The 27773-nt window shown below is 46.5% G+C and overlaps 2 protein-coding genes across 2 annotated transcripts in view; one reads left to right on the top strand and one right to left on the bottom strand.

Moving 5' to 3' along the window:
* Positions 1–20656, bottom strand: part of LOC307075256 (cilia- and flagella-associated protein 47-like) — a gene marked incomplete at both ends in the record, with an annotated part of 41830 nt that extends 21174 nt beyond the window's left edge. The window contains 26 exons of the mRNA XM_079735797.1: positions 99–303; positions 579–768; positions 1031–1116; positions 1446–1668; positions 1926–2011; positions 2249–2390; positions 2478–2555; positions 2774–2905; positions 3546–3668; positions 4343–4473; positions 4880–5124; positions 5924–6140; positions 6490–6586; positions 6679–6856; positions 7188–7340; positions 7761–7989; positions 8432–8630; positions 9453–9691; positions 13029–13135; positions 17160–17326; positions 17654–17794; positions 18424–18508; positions 18942–19080; positions 19518–19633; positions 19717–19877; positions 20513–20656. Of these exons, the coding sequence (XP_079591923.1) occupies positions 99–303; positions 579–768; positions 1031–1116; positions 1446–1668; positions 1926–2011; positions 2249–2390; positions 2478–2555; positions 2774–2905; positions 3546–3668; positions 4343–4473; positions 4880–5124; positions 5924–6140; positions 6490–6586; positions 6679–6856; positions 7188–7340; positions 7761–7989; positions 8432–8630; positions 9453–9691; positions 13029–13135; positions 17160–17326; positions 17654–17794; positions 18424–18508; positions 18942–19080; positions 19518–19633; positions 19717–19877; positions 20513–20656 (4013 nt within the window). The remainder of the gene's footprint in view (positions 1–98; positions 304–578; positions 769–1030; positions 1117–1445; positions 1669–1925; positions 2012–2248; positions 2391–2477; positions 2556–2773; positions 2906–3545; positions 3669–4342; positions 4474–4879; positions 5125–5923; positions 6141–6489; positions 6587–6678; positions 6857–7187; positions 7341–7760; positions 7990–8431; positions 8631–9452; positions 9692–13028; positions 13136–17159; positions 17327–17653; positions 17795–18423; positions 18509–18941; positions 19081–19517; positions 19634–19716; positions 19878–20512) is intronic.
* Positions 20657–21215: 559 nt separating this feature from the next.
* On the top strand, positions 21216–26386 carry LOC307075263 (uncharacterized protein). The gene is made up of 11 exons (XM_079735805.1): positions 21216–21324; positions 21499–21660; positions 22022–22147; positions 22554–22756; positions 23251–23344; positions 23602–23694; positions 23834–23854; positions 24551–24571; positions 24870–24896; positions 25057–25115; positions 25527–26386. The coding sequence occupies exons 1-11, from the start codon at positions 21261–21263 to the stop codon at positions 25542–25544; spliced, it is 888 nt and encodes a 295-aa protein (XP_079591931.1). The 5' UTR covers positions 21216–21260; the 3' UTR covers positions 25545–26386.
* Positions 26387–27773: the final 1387 nt, after the last annotated feature.

Below are 27773 nucleotides of genomic sequence, written 5' to 3'. Positions count from 1 at the left end.
GTAGATGAATATGTGTGTGTGTGTGTTTTTTTGTATGTATGTATTGATGCACGTATGTATGTATGGTCGTATGTATGTGTGTGTGTGTGTGCACACACCTGGGGTACCCTGTGGCCCAGATCGTGAGTGTCGCCGTGGCGACGGTGTCCAGCGGTACGGGGGCGAGGAGGAGACGAGCGGGGAGGAAGGTGAGGGTGGGGCGGGGGCTGGTTACCGTGACAACGAGCTCTCTGTACGGGTGAGCCCCCTCTTCCTCCCCCACCAGGAAGAGGGGGAGGGACAGCCGGGTGACTCGCCCGCCCACTGAGAGAGAGAGAGAGAGAGAGAGAGAGAGAGAGAGAGAGAGAGAGAGAGAGAGAGAGAGAGAGAGAGAGAGAGAGAGAGAGAGAGAGAGAGAGAGAGAGAGAGAGAGAGAGAGAGAGAGAGAGAGAGAGAGAGAGAGAGAGAGAGAGAGAGAGAGAGAGAGAGAGAGAGAGAGAGAGAGAGAGAGGAATAAAAAAAATAGTTTCCAGTCAAATAAAGTGAATGCATGACGGAGGTATAGTCATACAGGTTGTCGTTACATGGGGGGGTCTGACCTGCGCAGACCGCCCGGTCGCTCACGGAGACCGCCAGGCTGACGCTCTGGCCGGGCCCCAGGCTGCCCTCCCGGGGCCAGACCTCCAGCAGAGGGGGGCCTCCGTCGGGTCCCAGTGATAGAGCGCTGCAGTCCAACGCCCAGCCAACAGCCAGGGAGCTCACACCACGCCAGGCCCTCAGCTCCACGCTCTGGGGGGGAAGAAGGTAAGGGGGAGGGGAGAAGATGGAGGAGAATGGGTGGAGGAGAAGGTGAAGTACATGATGGAGGAGGAGGAGGAGGAGGAGGAGGAGGAGGAGGAGGAGGAGGAGGAGGATATTGGTAGGAGGTAGATGGGGGGGGACAGAGGGAGAGAAAGATTTGAGAAGAAAGTTTTGTTGGTCACAATTTTTATATATATTTTTAATAAATACTGAAATAAAGAGGGAAGGAGGGGGCGGATATGGGACATACCTGTGTGTACACAACAGACTGCGACGCCAAAGGTTCCAGGTGGAACTCAAGGCTAGAGGGGGACATCTCCAAAGGGGCGCACAGGGCTGGATCACAGCAAGAGGTTGATCGTTAATAATCCTAATTCTCCTGGCGGCCATCTTGGCTCTTAGCGCTAGCACAGTGTGCTAGCGCTAAGATGTTACCAAGACCGCCGCTAGTTGAAGGCCAATTTAATGGGCTGACACATGCTTTTAACAAAGACTGTAGAAGTGAAACAACCTTATGAATAGACAAAAATATACATTATGTACAGTGACAAACAATGACCACGTGTCGGTCCCGTCTTCCTTAAAGGTGGAGCTTCCAACAAGAGTCTATACTCTTGGTGTGCGTTTTATGTGTTTTACGGTTGCGGTGAATTAGACCACCTCACCTGTGGCGCGCACACGCCGCGGCCCCGTCTCCATGACGACGGGCGCGGGTCGGGAGGTGAGGACCCCGGGGCCGGCGGACAGGGAGCCGGAGGTGTGGGAGGAGGAAGTGGTGGGGGGGGTGGGGAGGTGGAAGACCCTTGGAGGAGAGGCAGGAGCGGAGGGACAGGAGACCCAGCGCACGCCGTTGACCGTGAGCGGCAGTAGGAAGTCGTAGCCGGCGACCTGTGGCGAAAAACGAGCGCACCCAAACTACTACACTCCCTAGGGACATGCTTTCTACTGGATTGTGCACAATCCACATGAGTTGTATCCGTCCCTATCAAATAAACCCTAATTAATTAACTAACTAACTCTTACACTCCTCATAAGACATTTTAAATGTCTTATGTGGGACCTGAGGTCAGTGTGTAACAATAGTGTGGTACTTTTTACTGGTGGTAAGACTTGAGTGCTTTCAAGGGTTGAGGAGTAAGGCTCACCTGAGTGGGGGAGAACACCAGGCCACACTCCACCGCCTGGAGGCCCTCCAGGTGCACCGTATTGGCCCCTGGCCCCAGACTGGTCCCTGACAGCGCACACACAAATACACATTATTTTCGAGCGTGTTTGTGTGTGTTAAAGAGTGATAGTGACAGACAGACAGACAGACAGACAGACAGACAGACAGACAGATAGACAGACAGACAGACAGACAGACAGACAGACAGACAGAGAGAGAGAGAGCGTGCGTTCTGCGGGCGTGCTTGCGTTTTGTGAGCGTGTGTGCGTGCGTTCTGCGTGCGTGCGTGTGTGCGTGCGCTACCTGTGGAGGGAGCTCGCAGGGTGAAGTCGGAGTACTCTGATAGGTGGAACGTGACCGAGGCGGCGGCGGAGGAGCTGTTGGTCAGCCCGAAGGGAACCTCGTGCTCAGAGCCAACATGGACGCCGCCAAACTGGAACTCAGCCTTATGGGAGAAGCGGGATGTCAAACTGTAAAAGTAACACAAGTTTTAAAAAACAACGTCTAGATTGACACACACACTGTCACTCACCACACTAATGTCAATATTCGGGGGCTCCACCGACCCCCCGACTCTGAGCTCAATGGACTTCCTGTTCCTCAGGGCAATCTGTCTCACAAAGACACACACACACACACATAATTAAAATACTGAAATCTGGGTGTGTATCATTATTTTTTTTCTCTCTCTCAGACACACACACACACACACAATTAAAATACTGAAAACTGGGTGTGTATCATTATTTGTCTCTCTCAGACACACACACACACAAACACACACACGCAGTAACCGTGATGTTCAGGCACCATCAGTGTGTTTCTGACCTTGATGCGGGTGTCGAACCTCATCACAGCCTCTGGGTTGAAGTGGACCTCCAGGGGGGTCCGCGCCCCCACCGGCACCTCCCCCTCGTACGGGCTCAGCACCATGCCTGGGAGAGGACATGGGTCTAGAAGCTGGAGCACACACACATGCACACACACACACACACGCACAGACGCATGCATACAGACACACACACGTATGCACAAACAAACACACACAAACAAACATGCAAACACACACACACACACACACCAAACAAACATACAGAATCGTGAACACACACACACAAACCTCATTCAAACACTCAAACACAAAACACAGACACCATGCAAGCACAATTCTCCATTGGCACTAAAATAGTTGCTGAATTCAAAAGCACACATTGAACTCTGTACTTAAATATAGTACGATTTGTGAATAGCTCTTTGTGTTAGGAGAAAGAAAGAAAGACAAAGAGGGATAACGCGAGACATGAATAATAGAGAGCTAGATAGAGAAACATAGAAAGAGAGAGAGAGAGAGAGAGAGAGAGAGAGAGAGAGAGAGAGAGAGAGAGAGAGAGAGAGAGAGAGAGAGAGAGAGAGAGAGAGAGAGAGAGAGAGAGAGAGACACAGACGGACAGACAGACACAGAGAGCTAGATAAAGAAACATAGCCAGACAGATAGAAAGAGAGACAGACAGACAGACAGACAGACAGACAGACAGAGACACACAGACAGACGGACAGAGAGAAAGGGAGACATAGAGAGACAGAGAGAGCGGGTGTTAACCTGGAAGTAGGCGGGGTGGTGTCCGGTGTTATGCAGGAAGACGGTCTTGACAGTGTGCATGTTGAGGGGGATGGACCCTAGCTTCACCAGGCTCTCTGAGAGCTGGACCCTGGGGGAGCCCACCTGGAACACACACACACATCATCCCAGCGGTACTGTCATGTTTTGGTTGTCATCTAAATCAGTGGTTCTCAACTAGTCTGGCCTTGGGACCCACATTTTCCCAAGGTCATTAAGTCTCAACCCGCTTTTATACAATTCAAACCAAGCACATTAATTTCTCAAAAGGGGTTCGTGAACACACGTACACATTGTCATCATGACCTTTTTTAAACATAAATACACTAATATTTCCATCTATGCATTCAAAGCACATTCCTTAAAAATAGAAGAAGTCGTTTGTTTGGACCACACACTCCGCGACCCATTCAGAACAAGTACGCAACACACTTTTGGGTCGCGACCCACCAGTTGAGAAACACTGCTCTAGATGGCCCCCCCTGTTTTGCTTATTGAGACATTCTTTGAATAGGGACGAGAACCGGCAGGAGCCTCCAATACAATATTACAACCCTTTTTTAGGTGGCGATAGGATATGTATTGTAATTCTGTTAATATTGGGGAAAAAAATATTCTGTTTTTGGTTCCTGCGTTTGTCTTGAGGCAAACCGTTGAAAGGCTTTCTGTTTGAGCGGCTGCGATGTCAGCAGTGTTGTTGATGTCATGCTTGTGATGTCACTCTCACTCCATGGCCTGAACCCCTAACGCATCGTGAGCCAGCGGTGGGGGGTGGGCACCTTGGCCAGGCAGTGCAGGCGCTGTATGTCGCCCTCGTGCACACGCAGGTCAAAGACCCCCGCGGCGGGGGAGGAGTAGGACGGGATCCAGGTCACCTCGCAGTCCAGCTCCCGCCCAGCCTCCACCGCACCTGGGGAGCGACGGACGGAGAGACGGGTAGGTGGATGGATAGGTGGATGATGGATGGATTGGTGGATGGTGGGTGGATAATGGATGGATGGATGATGGATGGATTGGTGGATGACGAAATAATCGATGACGGACGGATGATGAACGGATGGATCGATGACAGGTGGATGGATGATGAATGGATTTGTTGATGATGGATGATGGGTGGCTGATGGATGGATGATGGATGGATGAATAAATGGATGTATGGACGGATAGATGAACGATGGATGAATGTATGTGTGGATAAATGTATGGGTGAATGGATGAATGGATGGATGAATGATGGATGAATTTATGGATGGAGGAATGATGGATGAATGATGGATGAATGTATGGATGGGTGGACACATGTAATCACGGCCCACCTGTGGCCGGCCGCACCGAGAACAGCAGCCCTCTCTCCGTGACCACCGGCAGCCAGGTGAAGTCGGCCGCGCGGTTGCCACGGTTGCGGAGCGTCACGGCGCCCCTGTACCCCGATTGGTTGCCGGGGTTGGGGGCGGGGCCCAGCACCAGGTGGGTGGAGGAGAGCTCCAGCACCGGGGCCACCACCCGGGCCCGGACCTGCACCTGGCCCAGGTGGTGCTTGTTCACCGTGTAGGACACCGACCTGGTGGAGGCGGGGGGTGGGTGGGGGGAGGGGTAGGGTGGGGGGAGGGGTAGGGTGGTTGGGGAGAGGTAGGGTGTTGAAGGAGGGAGGAGACTGAGTTGAGTTGACCTCTGAGTTTAATATAAGACAAAAAAAATGATCCTTTCTCAATAGTAAAGTATTGATCCCAGACAGGGTCTGAGATCAATACCTCACGATAGCTTAATATCGAGAAGAGGATTAGAGCAGAGAGAGATCTCCCCTGGAAAAGAGCTTATACTCTGACTGTGACATCAGGGATCATGGTCAAATTAAAACAGGTTAAATAGGAGAGCCAGAAATCTAGCAGGTAGGTTTTTCCCACGGGAACGTGCCACTTTCCCTTAGCCCTGCCCCTCAATTTTGCGCGATCACGCGTAGCGGTGGAGCTGTCCCAATAGTCGTTTCATTGAGGGGTAGGGCTAAGGAGAAGGGCTAACTTGCCCTTGAAAGTACGATTTTCGAGAAGCATGTGGGAGAGACGTTGGTTATCGCTTTAATCCAAAGCGATTCACAGTAAGCCCAGAGACATGTCATTAAGGAGCAGGTAGGCGGGTTAGACAAAGATGCAGGTAGCCTGCAGACCTTCAGGGTTTCAAACCCAGAACCTTTTAACGCCTGGGACTAAAACACCGTAGCCACGAGACCACTCATCCACACTGTTCAAACATTGTCATATCCGTGTTGATCCGCAAGACAAACAAACCGCATAGACCTCCATCGTCGTGCGGGCCCCCCCCCCCCCCCATCACACCGCCCACGTGGCAGAGGGGGGTCTCACCTGTGGAAGGGTCCGGGCGTGGCGCTCTGGAACACCAGGGCCAGCGTGGTGTGCGAGCAGGGGGGCAGGACGTGGGAGAGCGGGGAGGAGCCCTGGAGCTCGGGGGGGTCCGCGCGTAGCCGCAGCCAGACGTGGGCGGGCAGCCGGTTGGTCATGTTCAGGGTGTGCAGGCACGCCGAGTGCACGCAGACCTCGCCGAAGTCCACCGTCAGGGGACCTTGGTGGGGGGGGGAGAGGAGAGTGGGGGGGGGGGGGGGGGGGGGGTTTGGAGGAGGAGGTGACAGAATGTGTTTTTCGACATGAATAATGGTGACTCTATTACTGCTTGTGTATCATTTGAAATGGTAGAAAATGGCATTCAAACAATTATTGGAGCTTGGATTATTAAAAAAAACACCATTTCAATCGCCTACACGAATGTGTTCTGTATTGGGGTATGTATTAGTAGTAGTATTTTGGCACACATTGTTTCGTACATATTTTGGGTGAGTCCATTTTGGTTATGTTTCATTGGTGTTGTTTTTTTTTTACTGCAGGTATAATGCTACAGTGACCAGACCACTCACTGATGACCACTTGATAGAGCTCCTCAGCAGACAGAGTCCTGCCACAGTCTGCCACCTCCTGGCTGGTTGACGGAACTGCATTTGTCCGCTCAGCCACCTGCAGAGAGAGAGAGAGAGAGAGAGAGAGAGAAAAGAGACATTATTTGCAATACATTTCTTGAATCCCCTGCTGTCGTTAAAATTCCACACCTGGCAACTGCCACTCTGCCCAGAGACAGACAGCAGGGCGCCATGGTTACGAGGGGGGCGTGGCTTGACGACTGCGCTCTGGTTGGACCCCAGGTCGGTAAGGAGCAATCTTGGCGGCACCAGCCCCTGAGCCGGTACAAGCCCGATGTCCACCTCTTCCACTGCCTCTCTCCTCTTCCTGGAGACACACACACACACACACACACACACACACACACACACACACACACACACACACACACACACACACACACACACACCAGCACAGTTACACAAACAGTCCTGGCTAACAAGAGGTAAGGATGTGGGGTTGCTGGGTTAACAAGCTAAAGGTAAATCGACAGAGATTTCAGAAGACTCTTACTCTATGAAAAAAGGGACGGTAGAGACAAGGTGTGTTTAATTTAGCAGTAACTTACATAACTCTGTTGAACAAAACAAATGGCAGAATCACACGAAGAAACAGAAGGTGAGAGTTCTAGGTCTGAGGCGACACAGTGGGGTTGTACCTCTCCTGGACCTTCTGCAGGCGGTTCTGTCTGAGCTGCCCAATGAAGTCCAGGTAGGCCTGCTGGTGTCTCTTCCTGTCTTCCTCCTCTTCCTCTGTGAAGGTATAGTCTGGGTCCACGTACCGGTATCGCCTCACGCCGGTGAAGATGGTCCTGCGTGGAATAAGAAATACATGCTACTGATAACTAGAGTTACGCTACCTATGGGGTAACTCAAGCCTTGCTAGCTACTGGCTAATTGAAGTCCTGCTAATTACAGGCTACCTCAAATACTGCTGGCTACAGGCTACCTCAAATACTACTGGCTCACTGAAGTCGTGCTAGCTAATGGTTTACAAAAATCCTGCTAGCTATGGGGTAAGTAATGCCATGCTAGCTATGAGCTGAATGAAATCATGCTAGCTATGGGCTAACTAAAGTGGTGCTAGCTATAGGCAATTCATGTCATTACAGGCTACAGTCTAACTAAAGTCAGGTGGGCTAACTACAACAGGCCAGTTGTGGGCCAATCAGAAGTGGCAAACCACATGCACTTGTCTGAGTGCAGACTGAGTGTTGACTCAACCCTCCCACCTGTACCCTCGGTGTGGAGATGAAGGCCTGATACTGGCAGCACGATCGTTAGGGAATGCCACAAACTCCTCCTTCCCCAGGCTTTTGCTCCTCCCCTTGCGGTGGGTATGGAGACGGGTTGTAGCCGCCCCCAGCACCGCGTTGTATACCCTGCCAGCGCAGTGTGCCAGCTCAGTGGAGAGGACGTGGGGGTGTCGACCACTAGGGTTGGTCACTTGTGGAGTAATGCCTGGGAAAGCACCAGATTAAGGTCAGGCACTATAATGTCACGATGAACAAAATAGTTGCACAAACTTTTACTTTCATATGATATATTCAAACAAAATGTAAAAAATGTAATGTATGCTAGCACATGTTAGCCCATAACAATAAAGACATTTCCCAAAAGAGACGATTTGTATATCGACGATCATAGAACAATGGAACCAACATTCATGAAGGGATGTAGATATTCGCAGAGCAGTACCAAATTTCTTAACGTTATGTAGATATTGCTACAGAAAGGGCGATATTCAAAAAGCATTACCAATATTCGAATAGTAATACAATGGTTTTAAAGAAATGTCGATAGTTCGCAAAACGATACCGATATAGATACAGGGATACTGATATTCGCTAAGCGATACTGATGTTTGTTTATGCAACGTGGATGAAGTCATGTGCGTGCTGACCAGGGTTTAGCATTGGTTCTTGGTAGGTCGTCTGGGCGTGGCAAATGCCGGACAGGTCCAGCATTAGGGTGTGAAACGGGCGGAGGCGGAGCTCCGCGGCATCGTCGGCCCGTGGGTCGGTCACATGACCCAACACATCCACCTTCTGACGCACACGGAAACTACCAAGTTGGCTGGGGGCGAACGAAAGCACCACGTCCTGGGGGGCACACACACACACACAAACACACACGCACACACACACACACACACACGCGTAATACACTCGGAATTGGCTACAGAAACACAAACTCGGCCAGCATTAGTAAACTGTTAAAGTGTCTGTAAATGTTTAAAACCAACACCGTGGAGACTGACCACTGGCAAACTGCACTTATAAAAACGTCACCCACTCATGCAAATGAGTTTTCTACAGTAGAATATCTCCGTAACGAGACAGGAAATATGGCGTAACTCCGACCCTTGAAGTTTCCGCTTTCCGGCCCAGGCTCTGTGCCGGTGTCACACCAAATTTGTACCGGGTGCCAAATTTGTACCGGGTACGTAATCCATACGTAATCCATTCCAAACCTGCCTGGCAACAGATGATCGCGGACGATCGCGTCGATTGACGTAGGAAGGTTCAAGAACATTCGCGAAGTCGTTCATTGAGCGCGACAAGACAGATAGCCCTAACTTTACAAATTAAATTTATTAGCGTTCCTAACTTTATATTTGTATTGCATTTAATTGTTTAATCGAATTTAGCTAGTAACCTCTGTGTTTAATGTGTAGTAAACCGAGTGTTTAACCGCGAATGTTCTTGAACCTTCCTACGTCAATCGACGCGATCGTCCGCGATCATCTGTTGCCAGGCAGGTTTGGAATGGATTACGTATGGATAACGTACCCGGTACAAATTTGGTGTGACACCGGCTCCCCCCAGAAGTTCTGCTGTAACATAGTAAATTCTGCTGGGTCCCAGATGAATGCAAAGGTGGTGGTGCCGCCGGCGGGGGAGGGGGGATTATCTAGTGTTTACCTGACACTGGCCCGGCGCCACTACCCCCGAGGCCGGCTCCGCCCTGAACTGCGCCACCTTGCGGAAGCGGAAATGAACAGGCAGCTGGGGGCAGAGGTTGCGCAGCAGGCACAGCAGGTCCGAGCGCTGGCCCCTCGTGCAGCCCAGAAAACGGAAGTCTACGCCCGGCTTGGGCAGCAGGCGCACGGGAAGGCCCAAGCCCGTCACCGCCAGCTCCACACCGTGGCCAGCAGTAGGCGCTAGCAAGAAGCGGGAGGGACAACGCGTCAGACGGCCATTCATGGTGCTCTATATATGATGGTATGATGAATCACATATGTTGAAGTGTTTGATTATTTAAATATGTACTACCATATTTGTCAGTAAAAATCCTCTTGTCTATCTTGGTCTTCCAAAAGATACATCTATCATAAACCCACAGCACTTTTAAAAAGCACTTTTATGTTTACATTTGTCGATTTAATAAATTGTTTTTTCTTTACATATCAAATCATAATTTATATATATATATATAATAGAAAATAACAATCGACATATTTATATATACCTAATATATACATATATATTGTAGGTACCCTGGACGGGTCGCCTGGTTCAGTGTGCCGCAAGGGATCCAGGGGGGCCGGATAATCGCGCAAGTTGGACCTTTGGCGCTGTCACACCAAAATTGTACCGGGGGCGAAAATTGTAGCGTTCGAAAATTCCAAACCTGCCTGGAAACGGACGATCGCATCGAACGATGACGTAGGAAGGTTCATGAACATTCGCGAACATTTGCGCTCATTCATTGAGCGTCACAAGACGAAATCACATTAAACAGATAACACTTATTTTACAAATGACATTTATTAGCGTTGCTAACTTTATATTTGTATTGTATTTAATTGTTTAATCGCATTTAGCTAGTAAACTGAGTGTATTAACACAAGTTAGCTAGACTATGATACACTTTGAACAGTTTACTAGCTAAATTCAATACAATACAAATATAAAGTAAAAACAAGTGTTATTTGTATTATGTTATTTCGTCTTTGGCAACATGAGCGCGAATGTTTTTTTGAAACCTGCCTGGCAACAGACAATCGCGTCGAAAGATAATCGTAATGTTTCGAACGCGAATTACGTAGGCGGTACAATTTTCACCCCGATACAATTTTGCTGTGCGAGCGCCTTCCTAGGTCCTTTACGGCGGAGACATTAAATGGGGTTGGGTTAAACCTATGTCGCGTGTAATTCAAGCCCACAGGAACAGTGCATACTTCCGCAATCCACCAGTGCTCAGCGGCCAAGCCTCTGTGTTCCAATATCCATACTTCCATGAGTACACTTAAACGTAGTACACTATCCGCACTCACTAAGTGCGCTAATTTTCAGATGTCAGTGTTGTTCCAAATCGAATACTCCATGGTGCACTAACCAAAATTTACGATCACGACTGCCGCCGCAGCTCCTCCCCCCCAATAAACATCCCGCCTTGAACGGTGAACTCTTTACGCCTAGCAGCTATAAAAACTACAAAATGACTCTATTAATGCAGGCTACGTGGAAAATGCGCCGACTTTGGCTCAGCCTGGCTCCGCCCTTTTCCGCCACGTAGCTAAGATGGCTGCCGTTGAGTACGAAAAGTGTACGTCGATCCTAACTTCGCGATTCGACCGTTTTGAATACACCATACGGGTCCTTTCAGTACAATTATTTTCGCCCGATCTGAATTGGAATGCCCTACGTACTCAAACTAAGGCTAGTAAGTACGGATAGTTTGGATATTGCAACACAGCACTCTGGTATTGCTGCTGTTTAAAACGGGCTGTGAACGGGTCCCTCGATTCAAGGGGCCCAGAAGTAGATATCTCCGTTCACTCCAATTCAAGTGGGGAACGGGATTGTGTCTCCGCAAAAAATGTCTGGATATCAATCAAAGGCTCATAATTATCTTTATGCCGTGTACTTTTTTTTTCAAGTTTACTCTTTTCAAAACGCCACCTTAAGCGTTTTATTAGCCGTTTTATGTTGTTCTTTTTTGCTGGAGAAGGAGGGGTGGGCAGCTGAAAGCAGTCGTAGTGAAACAAATGTTTTTTCGGCCCGGCATTCGAGAGGGCCTAGTGCACGGCTCTGTTAACTTCTCGTGTCCGAGGTTTTTCCTTTTACTTAACATGAATGACGTTGATGGTTTTTAGGCACTGTGGTGACTATTTATCACTAAAAGTGTTTTAGGGCTAAAGGGATTTTTAGACTGGTTCAGCAGCTGCTCAATGACTCAGTTTCTCTGCTTGCGATCATTGCGATTCACCATTTATTGATCCATTTATTCAAATGATCCAAAGACAAAGAAAGGGTGCATTACGGTATCATTTTATAATATTGTTAATAGCCCGATAAACATTTCAGTTGCGTTAGTATTGTGGCGACTCCTCCGGGGTCGCGCAGGGGATCCTGAGAATTGGGGTTGTCAGTTGACAAAAGGGGCTTTTGTCAACTTGTTTTGTTGTTCGGTTAAGTGGGGTTAACGGGTTTGGGGTCTTTAGTGTAGTTCCATTGTTGTGTGATGTGTAGTGTGGTCGGGACCATTAGTGAGAGTGTTGTGTGTGTTGGTCACGTTTGTCGTGATTCTATTATGTCCAGACGTGTTCAATAAAGGCAACTCTCGAAGTCCTGCGATGTATGGGGCACGAGAGTTGCGTAACCGCTTAACCTGGGCTCCCGCCTCGTCCTTCCCGTGCTGCTCGCCACAGTATTTAATTTTTCATTTGTTTGTTTAGCTATGTATGACAGTAAACAATGTTGGTGTAGGCCTATTACAATTATTTATGTGGGTTGGCCACTCCAACCTCGTTGCTGATCGATATGTAACCGTTTAGTTTTATATAAATTATTGATTGCATTTTTCGAAAATAGTTGGATGGATCTGTTTCTTAAGTAATAACATTGAACTGTATTGTTTTCTTGGCCTGCATACATTTACTATGTTGTTGGTGTTATATGGAGCAATCTTTCATATTTATGAGGTTAACTTATACTCCCATGGTCGGTAAACAATGCGATTGCGATCACTCAGACCTCTCGCTTATGATGCTACAATGCTAACAATGCTAGAAAACAAGAGTATTTCTGCATGCGGTACGTCATGAACTAGTGCGTGGCTAGGCTCCCATGATGCGAAGCAAATCTCTCCTTCATGTTGCCCTGCGACATTGAGCAGTTTTCATAGGAATTAATGGGCGCCATTTTGGAAATCGCTGTCCATTCTATAATAGGTCCATGGTGTAATTGTGTTGGTGATATGTTGTGTAATTGGTTCCGACACCGTCACCGAGACGTTTATGTTAATTAGTTATTTCGAGCGTTTCATGTGCGAGTTAATTGAAGGCAGCTCTCGTAGTCGTGCGGTGTAACGGGCGCGAGTATAACTGCTGAACCTGGGCTTCCAAAATCCGTTGAGAAATATAGATGTAATTGTTCTTTTTATCCCAAAGTTCTGGAGCTACCCCGTCTTCAAGCCGTTCTTGGCCGCTAATATGGCGGCACCGTTGACGTACGAACCCAAGGCCCATGCGTCGTCTATATGTCTGGCTTTACCGTTGAGGGGTATGAAGCCGTGCATGGTGTCCACCAGCTGAAACAGCAGAAAGACAGCGTATTCTTGTGGACCGGCAGAACTGGGCCGCTTTCTGTCTTCAACGGGCCTGGAGAGAACAGGTAATATGAATAAATTATACACAAAATGCTTCAATATCACATGCAAAATGTTCGAAGACGTAAGCTGACGTACCTTTTATTGTTTTAACTAAGCCTGTACTGTGCATCACTCCTCGTTAGTATAGTGGTCAGTATCCCCGCCTGTCACGCGGGAGACCGGGGTTCAATTCCCCGACGGGGAGGAAACAATTTTGACTGAAAAGTTATGGAGGATTTGCTGACATTACGCTCTACTGTAGTAGGGCGTAAGCCTACCCACAGTAGCTGCCATCGCTGCTTTACACGGGGAATGGGTTAGCCTAGCGATTGTAGTACTTGCACTTGGTTCTATGAACGTCTTTACTGTACCGACAGCGATATATTGTTTCACTTCTTATGACAAATGTACTTATTGTAACAAATGCACTTATTGTAAGTCGCTTTGGATAAAAGCTGCTGCTAAATGCCCTAAATGTAATGTAAATGTAGGGAGACCGGGGTTCAATTCCCCGACGGGGAGGAAACATTTTTGAATGAAAAGTTATGGAGGATTCGCTGACGTTACGCCCTACTGTGTATAGGGCATAGCTGTCAAACTCAAGGCCTTGAGTTTGACAGTGTAATTTAATTTGGCCCGCCAGATAATATCTAATGTCTATCAGAACTGGCCCGCCGGTTTATCGCATTTCAGTGTTAAAACTACAAGTCCCACAATGCACTGCCGCTGCGCTGGTATACGTCAATCGAGGCCCGCAAGCGCGAGCCCAGCCCCCACTACCTGTAGCGCTCTAGTGTAGAATGTTTACTGCAGCAGCCGCATACTGTTTATCACCTGGGTAGGTTTTTTAGCTAACTTTTTGTTAGCTACCTGTCGCTTTCCCCGAAAAAAAAAAGGCGAAACGGAAGGTGGACATTGAGAACAGGGTTTTTCAAGAGAGGTGGGAGGCTGAATACATGTTCACCGATATGAAGGGCAAACCCATCTGTCTTGTGTGCGGAGCAGATGTGGCTGTCACGAAAGAGTACAATTTAAGACGGCACTATGAAACGAGACATCAAGACAAGTACAAGGATATGAACATTCAACAGAAGCTACAGAAGGTAGTGGAGTTGAAACGAAGTTTGATGTCACAGCAGACTATGTTTGTAAAAGCCAAAATACAAAGTGATGCTGCTGTAAAGGCCAGTTTCATTGTGGCGGAGGAGATTGCTAAATCCGCCCGGCCCTTTACCGAGGGAGAATTTCTAAAAAACTGCTTGTTAAAAGTTTGCGATGTCTTGTGCCCAGATAAAAGACAAGCCTTTTTAAACGTCAGTCTGAGCAGAAACACCGTTGCTGATCGTGTATGTGAGCTCTCCACCAATTTACAACAACAGCTGACGGAAAAGGGAAAAGCTATTTATCGCATACTCCCTCGCTGTGGATGAGAGCACTGACACATCAGATACGGCCCAGCTGTCAATCTTCATCCGCGGAGTTGACTCGAGCCTGCGCGTTACAGAGGAACTTTTAGGACTGAAATCAATGCATGGCACAACTACCGGGAAGGATCTCTTTGAGGTGTGCAAATGTGTGAATGAAATGGGTCTGCCTTGGGATAAACTTGTGGGACTAACAACGGATGGGGCGCCTGCGATGTGCGGTCAAAAGAATGGATTGGTGGGCAGGATTCGGGAGAAGATGCTGGAGGTGAACGGCGCAGGTGAGCTGACAGTGTATCACTGCATCATACACCAGGGATCGTTGTGTGGCAAAGCTTTGAAAATGGATCACATAATGAGAACTGTAACACAAGCAGTTAATTTCATTAGAGCCAAAGGTTTAAATCACCGTCAATTCAAGTCCTTTGTGGTGGAGATTGGTTCGGAATATGGTGATGTGGTCTATCACACAGAGGTGCGGTGGCTAAGCTGGGGGAGGGTGCTGAACATATGTTTCGAGTTGCGTGAGGAAATATGTCAGTTCATGGAAAGCAAAGGGAAAGACACAACAGAGCTCCGGGACAAAGGGTTTTGGTGTGAATGGGCGTTACTGTGTGACATTACAAGCCATCTCAATGCGCTCAACCTGCAGCTTCAAGGGCGGGATCATGTGATCACTGACATGCACGCTGCGGTGAAGGCATTTAAAAACCAAACTGCGCCTGTGTGAGATGCAAATCCTGCGAGAAAACCTGGGCCATTTCCCATGCTGCCAAACTATGAAAGAGCAGGTCTCTGTGTTCCAAAGTGCACAATTTGCTGAAAAGCTCGGCATACTTAGCGCCGACTTCACACGCCGATTTGCCGACTTTGAAGCCCAAAAGAGTAGGTTTGAACTGCTCAGTAATCCGTTTGCCGTAGACGTGGAAAGCGCACCAACCAACCTCCAAATGGATCTGATCGAACTCCAATGTAGCGACACACTCAAGTCGAAGTATGACTCTGTTGGTGCTGCACATTTTCCACGTTTCATCCCTGACACAATGCCCCAGCTGCGTGCTCAAGTTGCTCAAATGCTCTCTATGTTTGGTAGCACATAGCTATGTGAACAACTTTTCTCTGTAATGAAGTTGAACAAAACATCACACAGGAGTTGTCTCACTGATGAACACCTTCACTCAGTCCTGAGGATTTCCTCAGCTCAGAGCCTGACCCAAAACATTGAGGAACTTGCGTCGAAGAAGAGATGTCAAGTATCTGGTTCAGGCACCAGGGCAAATCACAGTGCAGTAAACTGAGCTTTAATGTAGCATAGGTTTTATTTTTGCACTTTTGTATATGTTTGGATATTAATTGAGGCATGTGAAATTAGTGTCTTTTTTATTTTATTTTGAAATTTGATCTGAGTTAGCCTCCTTGTTTCAGATTACATATCTATTCATATGTGTGAAACTAAGGCTGAGTTCATGTTTAGGCCTACAAATAAATAAATGTTATTGTTTGGATTTTCAATGAGAGAGGCATGAGAATTAGTGTCTTCTTTATTATATTTTGAAATTTGATGTGAGTTAGACTCCTTGTTTCAGATTATATATGTATGTGTAAAACTAAGGCTGAGTTCATGTTTAGGCCTACAAATGAATAGATGTTATTGCAATAGCTAATAAGCCTAAGCTTTAGGCCACTTTCAGATTCAATATAGGTGAAGTTCATAATAAATATTGATATGTCCGGCCCACGGCTTGGACCCAGTTCTTTATTTCGGCCCACTGGGTATTTGAGTTTGACAGGCCTGGTATAGGGCTAAGGCTTGTTTACAAAAATACACTCCTCCTTACACTCCTCGTTAGTATAGTGGTCAGTATCCCCGCCTGTCACGCGGGAGACCGGGGTTCAATTCCCCGACGGGGAGGCAACATTTTTGACTGAAAAGTTATGGAGGGATTCGCTGACGTTACGGCCTACTGTGTATAAGGCTTAGGCTTGTTTACAGAAATAGACAAACCTCTGGTAGGTTTATGTACAGAAACAAGTGCCGTTGTAGTACCACTCCTCGTTAGTATAGTGGTCAGTATCCCCGCCTGTCACGCGGGAGACCGGGGTTCAATTCCCCGACGGGGAGGAAAATATTTTTGACTGAAAAGTTATGGAGGATTCACTGACGTTAAGCCCTACTGTAGTAGGGCGTAGGGTTGTTTAGGTTTCTTCACAGAAATAAACAAACCTCTGGTAGGTCTGTTCACAGAAATAAGTTCAACTGCAGTACCACTCCTCGTTAGTATAGTGGTCAGTATCCCCGCCTGTCACGCGGGAGACCGGGGTTCAATTCCCCGACGGGGAGGAAACATTTTGCTGACGTTATGCCCTTCTGTAGTAGGGCGTAGTTTTGTTGACAGAAATAAACAAACCTCTGGTAGGTTTGTTTACAGAAATAAGTGCCGTCATAGTACCACTCCTCGTTAGTATAGTGGTCAGTATCCCCGCCTGTCACGCGGGAGACCGGGGTTCAATTCCCCGACGGGGAGGTAACAGTTTTTGCTTTTTTTTTTCTAATTTCTTGATTTATATTTGCTGACAAAGCCATCAGACCGTCCCGCTCGGACTCCCTACCTCTTGCACAACGGACTGAAGCGTACGGACACAGTGATGTGTTCGTAGGGTCCTAGTCGACCCTGCTTGGGGACACAGCAGACGACCTGGGACGGGTCTGGTCCGTGGGGGGTCTCTCTCCTTCTCCCTAGCAGCGCTGCATCCGTGCTTTTCCAGAGCTCGGTAGCCTGAACGAGAATTCACCATTTTATGCATTAATGCAGTAAAAGACAGCAATGAACACCCAAATAATGTTAATAATGTAAAAATACACATATTTTCCCACTGTTATAGGGTATATTCGTATGGAAAATGATTAGATACTAAATCCCTGCCTACAATTCGGAATTTATTCTCAGAATTCTGAAAAGAAAATCAGAAAAAATATCACGTTCTTCCACAATCGTCGAGATTCCTCATTGTTGTATTAAACGCATCTGGCCATTGGTGGAACTGCAGCCTAAAGCAGTAAATGCTAAATGCACCCGGGAGGGGGAAGAGGTCTGAGTACCCACCAGCTCGGTTCCCTCCGCGGTGTCCTGAAGGAGGCCCAGCCAGTGGCACGTGGCCGGCCCGTTGTTCTTCAGAACCACTCTTTCCACGCGGGATGTCCCATTGTAGACCGGCCCAAACGACAGACAGGACAGAGGAGACCCCTTTTTTTGCGAAATAAATGTTTAACTTGTAAATAGATCGATTTGGAATAGTAGAGACTTGAACAATCTATTGTTTAATTCGATGGCTTTTACAGGTGACGCCGAACAACACCCAAGCTAAATTGGAGAAGCTAACGTTGCCCAAATTAGTTTGAACAAAAGAAGAGCGCAACAGTGAGGTCCAAAGTACATTACGTAGGTAATGAAAGGCACCAATATAGAGAAGGCATTGGAAAAGTTAGAGAAGAAAGCGCACCTGAAAAATTTTCAATGAGTAGGGCCAGTAGTACCACTCCTCGTTAGTATAGTGGTCAGTATCCCCGCCTGTCACGCGGGAGACCGGGGTTCAATTCCCCGACGGGGAGTCTACCTTTTGGACTTTTATTTATTTTATTTCAATATTTAACATACGACTCCGTTATACGTGGTAAACAATTTATGCAATCAATATTCAATTAAACCCGTCTATTGGTAATGTTATTTATTGAAGCACAAATAAGCTTGTCTGTGACTACCGCGCTCAGAACCAGTGCGCCCTCTAGCGGCGGAAAAAGGTCACGACATGTCGAGTTTTATAATTAATTATTAGTCACTTATATCATATCTGAAATATGGCACAGGCCATATACCTGGAGGTCGTATATCTGGAGGGCTTGGTCCACCACCTTAGCCCTGATCCTCAGACTCCGGTCTGGGCTGCTCTGGAGCTTCACTCTGAAACAGGTTGAAGGTGCGCAACACTCAGTGGCTGAGGGGAACTACGGTGGGCAGAGAGCAAGGCAATAGTGAAACGGTGGTTTAACGGATGAAGGGTCGGATGATCTATAGCTCAGACCAAAGAGGATGTTTTACATGTGTTATATTTCTCTAGCCTATGTAGATTGTGGACCAATTTAAATGAGATTTCATTGCGTGGGTGAGCGTATGCTTTTTTTTTTTATTGTGACACATTTAGTTCTTTTTTTAACATAAGACCTTGTGTATATCTGTTAGAAATGATTGGTCATAAATACAAATATCCTTTTACACATGTACAACATTTGCTGAGAATACCACGTATTGCACTTTCAATGGGATAAGTATCTCATATGTGCTTGATGACCGTATACATTTCTTAAAATAAACCACACTTATCAGCCTGACTTACAGAACCATTTCCTCAATAAGCCCCGGCATGTGCGTGCTCAGTTCCACCGTTAACCACTGGGTGGCGCCTGGCATTACAGTACCGCGGCTGGGCGACACTTTGACTGACGGATCTCCGTTGAACTTCACCTGGTACTGCCCTACACCAGCCCCACAGACAGATTGACAATTTCAATATCTGACTTGAAGAATGGGTGATTGGTCATCCAAGATACAGAAAAAAGTTGTCAAATGTATTCATTGAAAATGACTGAAACGCAGACAGGCAAGCAGAGAGATAGATATGTGATTCTGTGTGGATCAGTGTAATTAACGGTTATTAGAAACAGCTGCGCAGCGGAGTCCCAGTGCTGTTATACTCTCAGTAGGCTACTCGTGAAATGCTTTTGTCCAATCAAATTGTAACATGTAAAAATAAAGTTGGAATAAATTAAAGATAAAGTACCTAAAAATAAAGATGACTGTATTTGTATCTTTACAGTAGTAATTATATATGATTAAAGTGGTGTATTGCGAATGCATAATTTTAATGGTGACAATCAGATATTAGGATCACAAGAGGCTCTATGTTATTTACCTGGTGCTGATCCCTGATTGGTCAAAGGCAGCTGTTTAACGACCACCTGACTGGTTGCTGTAACCGAGCCAAAATCCACCAGGGAATCCACCGACAGCTTGCAGGCTGGTGGGTACCTGTACACACACACACGCAAGAAAAAAGTCTAGACACAAATATTAGATTCATTAGCATTGAGAGGTAGGATGGGCCTACTTACGCCCGCAGCTGGACCTCCACCGTGGTCAGATGGTCAATGAGAAACTCAAGGCTGTCCGCAACCTCCACCGCCTGCTCCGGGGAGAAGGTCAGCGACCCGCCCACAGAGAGGCCCGGGGCCACGGCGGAGGACGGCGGAGCGTTGAACGTGAACTTGAACGGCTGGCGGTGGAAACAAAGCGAGACGAGATTACACAAGTATAGGCTTAGCTATATACTGTATAAAAGTATAATAATGAGCTTTAGGTAATTCAAGCATTTTCATAAGTAAGTAGCCTGGTGTAAGTATAATCCACCTTTTAACCAAATAGCCCACCTTATGTATGATAATGAGCTTTCGACATATATATATATATATATTTTATATATTTATGTATATATTTCCGTTATTCCCCTGTTTACATTTAATTTGTATTACCTTTCCCCCAGTAAAGACAACTTTTTAAATAGGTTGGCCAAATATATAATATTTAGAAAGAATACATATATATATATATAGAAATAAAGAAATATATATATATTTAGAAATTATAATATTAATATGTTACATATAAAAACAGCTATATACATTTATTTTTGTATTATACAAATATAACATACATTATAGGATGTGCGAGCGTCATGGTGATTAATAAGTAGGCCTAGACACATTACAAGTTACATTATAAAGTACAGGCCTATAGGCTACTTTTAATTGGACATCTGATAGTACATCTTTTTTTAATTCCCAATAAGAATGCATCCTATAAGTTTCACTGCAGACGGGTGTACCCAGACCCCAGACCCTCGTCCTCTACCTTGGACGGAGGCTTCTGGAGCACGATGTCTCTCGAGGCTCCGCCGACATTGGTGACCGTGACGGTGGCCCGGTACACCTCCCCGACCCGCACCTCTCTGAACTCCACCCGGGGCGGCTCCACCCGGACAGACGGAGAGGACATGCCGACGGGTGACTCAAGAACGGGTGGAGAATATCACGAGTGGAACTTATTGATTTTTTTTTACATGCGTGAATTGTATTGTAACTATCGGTGACTCCACATTCCGACGGTCTGCTCAATTCGTTGCCGGACGGTTGCTGCGCGACGAGTCAAGAGACTCAACAGACGTCGACGACGGCGGCACAGGTGGTTGCTAGGCAACGAGGACGCGAGACACCCAACGATTCAACAAGTGGGCACGCAGGAACCCTCTTTCTGCAGACTGAACAAATGTTTCAATTTGATCCTTTTCTTTCATAATGATTCAAAACTATATCATAGATTGTCATATCGTTGTTTTCTGTTATGCTTGGTTATGTCATTTATTTTTAATTCATTATGTAGGCTATAATGTGAAAAAAATAAAAGACCTCCATTGGTCAAATTTGTATCCTCAGATTCAATAAAGTTTCGTTAAAACGAATAATCAAATATGTAATCCCGTCATTATCAACTACGTCCTCAACACGTGTTGCGCGAGCCCGCCCCGCAGCCTCCAGAACGTCAACACACAGAGCCAGAGTCCCTGCAGACTGGGGCTGGAGCATAGCTGCTGGCAGGAGCAATGCATTGGACGTCTTTCATTTATGTCCTGTGCGGCTGCTTGGCGGTTTCCACTTCGTATTATCGTAAGTTTGGAACTGGGTAAAAAATGACCCTTAAACAATTTGATATTTGGTCCAATTCTGGCGAGGTGATGACATGGCATGGGCGTTGGCTTAATGCATGATCCTAGAGCGCGTTGGACAAAAAATCTTTCATGGCAAAGTGAAACACTTTTGTTTTTACATACCTTTCTCTAGAGTACGTATTCGTAAGTTTCCGAACGGGAACCGATTGCTCTCTGAAGTCGCAGTGGTCCACGAAGGACGTCATCTCCACGATAGAGTGGCGGTATGGGATCGACCCGGTAGTGGAGTGGAACAGAGACAACAGGTCGGTCGTCTTCCGCGCTCATCTCCAAGGTAGGCATAGATCGACATGTCTGATCAATTCCGTCTGTCCGATTGTATGTGAAATATCACTATGCAAATGATAAAGACATATGGATGCCTAGATCTATATCTCTCCATATAGAGATGTAGCTATATATTTAGATTACCCTTTTTATGTAGATATGGCGTAGCCTACATGTGTGGCACTTATAACGTTATTTAAGTGATGCTAATCATAACAGCATAAAATTGCCACTTTTGTTGTAGCCTAATTATAACAATTGCAAGGATCTCATATAGAGCTACATGGGTAAAAAAAAGTTGTAAAAACGAAGGCCTAATAATACATCTGATAACTTGGGCCTACTACACCATGAATGGACTTTTGCAGACCGCGCTTTGCTGGACATCCAAACGGGAGATCTGACGATCAGCAGCACAAGGGCGGGTGACAGCGGGGTTTACACGGTCTTCATCAACTCCCGTCAAACCCGCACGATTAACGTCAGCATCCTCTGTAAGCAAAGCTGCATGACGACCCCCGATCTACGCTAATACACCGGACGCTTCTCCATGTAGGCTAGTAGTCTCCCCCAAACCTATATTTGGGTGTCACACTTTTTTTGCATTCCTTAGTGTAATGTCTCTCGCTGTGGTTCACACGACGCCCACACGCATGTACTGCTCTATTGCTCTATCATTTAGTACAACAAATGACCGTGTGCTCAACAGTATTTATTGTTTTGTAACGTTTGTTTATCATTGAACTCCCGCGCCATGGTGTTTGAGGACGGAGCAAAAACGGAGCAAAAATCACCCCGACTGTCGTCATCGTCATTATGCGCTCTGGTCTGTTCCAACGCGCGACACGTTGTATCAGATGTAGGCAGGGTTCGACATGTGTTGTGGTGGTGTTTGGACAGCTGTGGTTCCCGTGCCGACCGTCTCCTGGGCCTGCCAGCCGGAGGATGAGGGGGCGATCTTCTGTGTTTTGACCTGCGAAGGAGACACCAGCGGAGCAGAGCCCGTCCAGTACAGTTGGACCCACCAGCCACAAGCAAACATCTCTAGTCATGGAGATGAGGATGCAAACACAACTTTGCCTAAATCCATCAACGTTACAATGGTAAGTGAGATGCAGTGATAGTAGATGGTGTAACCTGTGATGCTTATTGTTTTGCATTTAAGTGTGTGTGTGTGTGTGTGTGTGTGTGTGTGTGTGTGTGTGTGTGTGTGTGTGTGTTTTTGTGTGTGTGTGTTGGCAAAATCTTGATATGTCTATTTGGTTGTCAATTGAAATAATTTGATTCCAATTCAGTTCTTTCTATGTTTCATCCATTTCATTTGAATTATGCATTTTATGTCATCCACATATAGAAGAGATACAACATAGTTGGGATTCATAAAAAAACAACATAGTTGGGATTCATAAAAAAACATACTGCCATCAACTCTCTTTCCCATGTTGCGATGAGTTTCTCGCTCTGACGTGGTTAGGGCCTTGGCTAATGGCACCACTGGTAATCAAACGTCTGGCTCTCAGTAGAGTTAGGTCCCCTCTGCTCCAGGAAGTTGCTTTGAGGAACTCTGAGCTCACATTGTTCCACCATCTTGTCTCAGGTCGTGGGGTCGGACTCGGATGTATTTGTTTGTACCGTCTGGAACACAATAAGCCTGCAGAGCAGCCAGCCCAGCACGCGGCCCTCCACACTGCGTGAGTCCCTTATTGGCCGGCACCGTGAGTGGGAGGAGCCATCAGGACAGTGGAATGAGTGGGAGGGGGCGGTTGAACTGAGTTCGAGGGGCAGTAGAGCTATTGAATAAAAGGGAGTCACAGATAGATATGTGGGAGGGGCCTGTGGGGGACTTATTTTAAGTGGAAGTTCCTGCAAGGCCAGATTAATATGTGGGAGGGGCCAGAGTTTTAACAGTATTCTAAATTAATTTGTTTTTGTTTTTGTGGTTTCCCAGGAGAAACTCTCCATCCAATGAAAGGAGTGGTCGTGTTCATATCTTTCATCGTAGCGGTCACAGCAGCCATCGCGTTACACAGATGTTGGACAGGTGAGAAGGAGTGAAACGGCAGTCATGACGGATATACTCTATTCTTTTAATAATTGCCTGATAGAGTGGTTACTTTGGAAAGTCGAATTATTGTCTGCACCAAATGCTGCTGTTTATAATGATATATCTTGTCTTCCAGGAGTCTGGTTCTTTCATGAAGGTAGGAGACCCCCCTAGCGAAGGCTTATAATCATCCTTGTAATTACATTGTAACTACGGTATTATCATTACCATTAATGCATCGCTACATGTTGTGTGTGACCAAATACACAGTATCCAGTTGTATTCTGGCTAACTCCAAATACTGGCACTACTTTAGACATTAAACACAAATACAAATGAATGACAGGTTATCCAGATGATCAGGCCAAACAAAAAGAGTGACAGCCAAAAGGCGGAGCATTTAGCTACGGCTAATTAACTGAACAATGCTCATCTTTGCTAACAAGCCGCTTACCTGGTGCAGTAACAGACAACAGCCAGGATAACAGGCAAAACAAAGCGACACAGGGTATAGAAAACTGCTGACACAGACACACAAGGGGCTAATGGAATATCAGAAAGACCTGAGGTAATTAGGGAGAAACCGCTGTCCCTTTCAGGTAGCTGAAAGGGACGGGGCTAGCCGGCACAGTTCCAACATTACTGTTTAACCTGCTGTAAATAGTGAGATCACTGGTATTAAAACCACTGTGTTCAACATTTATTACATCATCTTTTTTCTGTTCTGCTTATTTTCGTTTATAAAAACTTTTAGAATCAAAATGAAGGTTATTATTTGACATTTTCATGCAAATTAAGAGTAAAGCTTCCCCTGTTTCTGATATATATTAAATTTGTTATTTCCTCATTGTAGAATCAACGCCGTGGCAATCAGGTGAGGACAGAAAATACAATTTATAAAAAAGTTATACAAAAACGTTACATCTAAACCATACTAAGCTTGGTTATATAAACTATACTACATTATTGTTAGTTATTATAACTATATTTTAACAGAATGGTTCACATCCACACCATACTGTATTCATCAATACGGTTCACAACTAAACTATGCTACATTATAACAGTATGTTGTGGCTCTTATGAGTCCTAAATGATCTGCTCTGAGAGCTACATGAGGAAGTAGAGAGACCCAGTCTTATCTTCTCGTTCTCCCCTGTTCCTCATGCTAGATTTCTGGAGAAGAAGAATTAAGGGTGGTATGTATCTTCACCCATAACTCCACTGCTCTCTCTCGCTTTCCTCTCCCCTTCTCTCTTTCCTCCTGAGTCCTCTGCTCTGGTCATGTTCTATGGTCATAACTGTGGTCTCCTCATAAGCCTCGTGGCTGAGAAAGGACATATCTTGACTCTGTTCCAGGTGATGACTCAGAGAACGAACATCCCGGGGAACTGGAGGAGTTGAAAGCCAACCCAGATGTAAGGCCCTTTCTTGCTGCACAGTTTACCATTTAGTTCATACCAACATTTTGCCATACTGACAATAGCACTTTAGCTAAAAGAAGCAGTATTATTAGCCTGAATTGGTAATAGTTAGTTAGTTGTACCACGGTTATGTTTGTAATGATGGTAGCCGTAGTGCTAAGAAGTAGCTATAGTTCTCAGTAGCTGTAGCGCTAGGAAGTAGCTGTAGTACTGCTAGATAGGCAAAACACTAGCTAGGTAGCTAATGCGCCAGATAGCTGTAAGTCGCTGTGATCAGCCTGATCATTGGTGAAGTTATTTTGAACTTGGAAGCGTATTATCTTTCTCCATAGGAGAACAATATAGTGGGTCTCCACTAACCCCTCTTACGTCCTCAACATTTGAACCTTCTTTCTGTTTATTTAGCCCGAAACACAGCACTGAAGCCCCTGTGACCTCTGGACCAGGACTCCCTGCCGGGCTTCACAGACCCCGTGAAAGAAGCCACTATGTAATCAATCAATTGTTATGAGTGTAAACTTACCACAGAGTAACCAGTGCATATTAAGTGTCCCTCCCTGGGTTCTCGGACACAATAGAAACAGTATAACTGCAGTCCTGTCTAGCTCAATTGGTAGAGAATTTAATTGCCACTGCTAGTTAATGAGTTAGGGATTCCATAGGTGGATGTAAGACACTGGAATGGCATATAGAGTTTTATGTCAGGAATAAAATAAAATAAACGTTGGACATTTGGGTCACTTTACCCTTGAAAGAGCAGTTCTTACTCTGTTGTCCAGGGCTGCATTGAGCTGATTAGAGGAGAACACTATCGTTCTATTGTTCTCAGAGGACAGCAGACTCCCACAACAGACACGGTCTTGTTGTAGAATACAGCAGATCTGGGACCGTCACTCGGGTATGGGTCGCTATGGGCTGCCCAACCTTCGATTAGATCTCCCTCCCTCTTTCTCGGTGGCTGAATGCCATACATGGAGAGGTGGGTCTGACGACATTCTGTATCGACAGAGACAGACACCTGTTTTATACAGTCTATGGGCTGTATACACGCAAACCACAACTTCTGTCTAAGCACCAAGTGCAACTTCTCAGCACCAAATCTATGGTGTTACCATACTGACGAACAAGTGCAATGTAGACCCACACCTGTGTCACAATACCCTCTGGTAAATCTGTATGGAAACGCTCGCAGCAAAAATCAAAATACAATGGGTCAACGTACATTTGTGCATTTAACACTTGAATGTGTAACATGTCTGTTTACATGTATATATGTCTCATGGTTTATACCTTATAATATAATGAAGTTGAGGTTTGATTAAAGGTCCCATGACATGCTATTTTATGGCTGCTTTAATATAGGTATTAGTGGGCCACTAACACAGTATTCAAAGACGTTCCCGAAATTCAGCCGTGGTGCAGAGTTACAGCCACTCCGAGCCAGTCGCACATTGAGCTTCCCCCAAATGCGCTGCTTTGGTGTCTAGCTTTAATGCAAATGAGGAGGAGCGAGGCGGGTCAAGGAGGTGGCCCTAAGCAGCTTGCAGCCACGGTACCAAGCGCTCTGTTTACAGTGGTGTATGGCGAGGCGCACACAGCCTTTAGCCGTGTTCTGTTAATATTCTAGAACACACGGAAGTCCTGGAGCTCTATATCTAAATAATATCATATTATACATGGATATTTATATCGTATAATATATATTATCACGGCCAAAAGCTGTGTGAAGTATCTGAATCAGACTGAACCACGACATAGAGGAGAAAGGGATTGTTGACCGTGGTTGTCTCCCGCCGGTGCCTTGCTGCCGAGGGACCACCGCCTCGGCAGCGGTCAGCGCTTAGGCACCACCGCCTCCTGCAGCGCCGAGGCGGTGGTCCCTCGGCAGCGGGAAGCGGGGCTCAAGCAGGAGACATTCGAGGCCAACAATCCCTTTCTCCTCCATGTCGTGGTTCATGTACTTCAGGTAGTCAAAGCCAAAATTCCTTTCCCCCATTTCATTCTCAACCATGGCTGAGATAACCCCCACTACGAGTCTCGTTGTGGAAATACCAGAGACGAGAGTCCGACGTGTTATGCGCCATAACACCAACAGCGTGTACAACACTTTGTGTGTACGCGTGTGTATGACACACGCATTACAGTCCTGGAGCTCTATATCTAAATAATATCATATAATACATAGATATCTATATCATATAATACATATTATCACGGCCAAGCTGTGTGTGCCTCCAGACAATATTATGAATCACAAACAACTTCGTCAGGTTCACCGACGTCTCTGGTTCTTCCACTTCAACATCAATCTGAAGTAGACTGAACTGCCTGCTGCCGGCTGCCCGCTGCCGGGCGGTGCTGCTTCGCGGCGGTGGTGCCTCGCGGCAACCGGCAGCAGGCAGCATGTCGCAGTTCCTACTTCAGGGAGTCAAAGCCAAAGTTCCTATTCCCCAATTCCTTCTCAACCATGGCTGAGATAACCCCAACTACAGTCTCGTTGTGGAAATACAAGAGACGTCAAAGAACCGAAGTGTTAGGCGCCATAACATCAACAGCAAACACTGTGTGTAATCACACACACACACGTGGCGCTCGCACGGTCGTGTCTCATTGGCGGGCCAAATTCTCTGGGCGGGCCAGGGAGAGAAAGGG

Source organism: Pollachius pollachius (assembly GCF_949987615.1).
Source record: "Pollachius pollachius genome assembly, chromosome: 4".
NCBI lineage: Eukaryota > Metazoa > Chordata > Actinopteri > Gadiformes > Gadidae > Pollachius > Pollachius pollachius.
The sequence above is the reverse complement of the archived record's forward strand: the minus strand, read 5'-3'. Positions and strand labels throughout refer to the sequence as shown.

What these genes read in the sequence shown, in the direction of transcription:
- LOC307075263 (XM_079735805.1), top strand. Translation starts at nt 21,261, where the DNA reads ATGCATTGGACGTCTTTCATTTATGTCCTGTGCGGCTGCTTGGCGGTT. An exon ending in GTTACACAGATGTTGGACAG is followed by an intron (nt 23,695 to 23,833) that starts GTGAGAAGGAGT and finishes CTTGTCTTCCAG; the next exon opens with GAGTCTGGTTCTTTCATGAA. An exon ending in GAGAAGAAGAATTAAGGGTG is followed by an intron (nt 24,897 to 25,056) that starts GTATGTATCTTC and finishes ACTCTGTTCCAG; the next exon opens with GTGATGACTCAGAGAACGAA.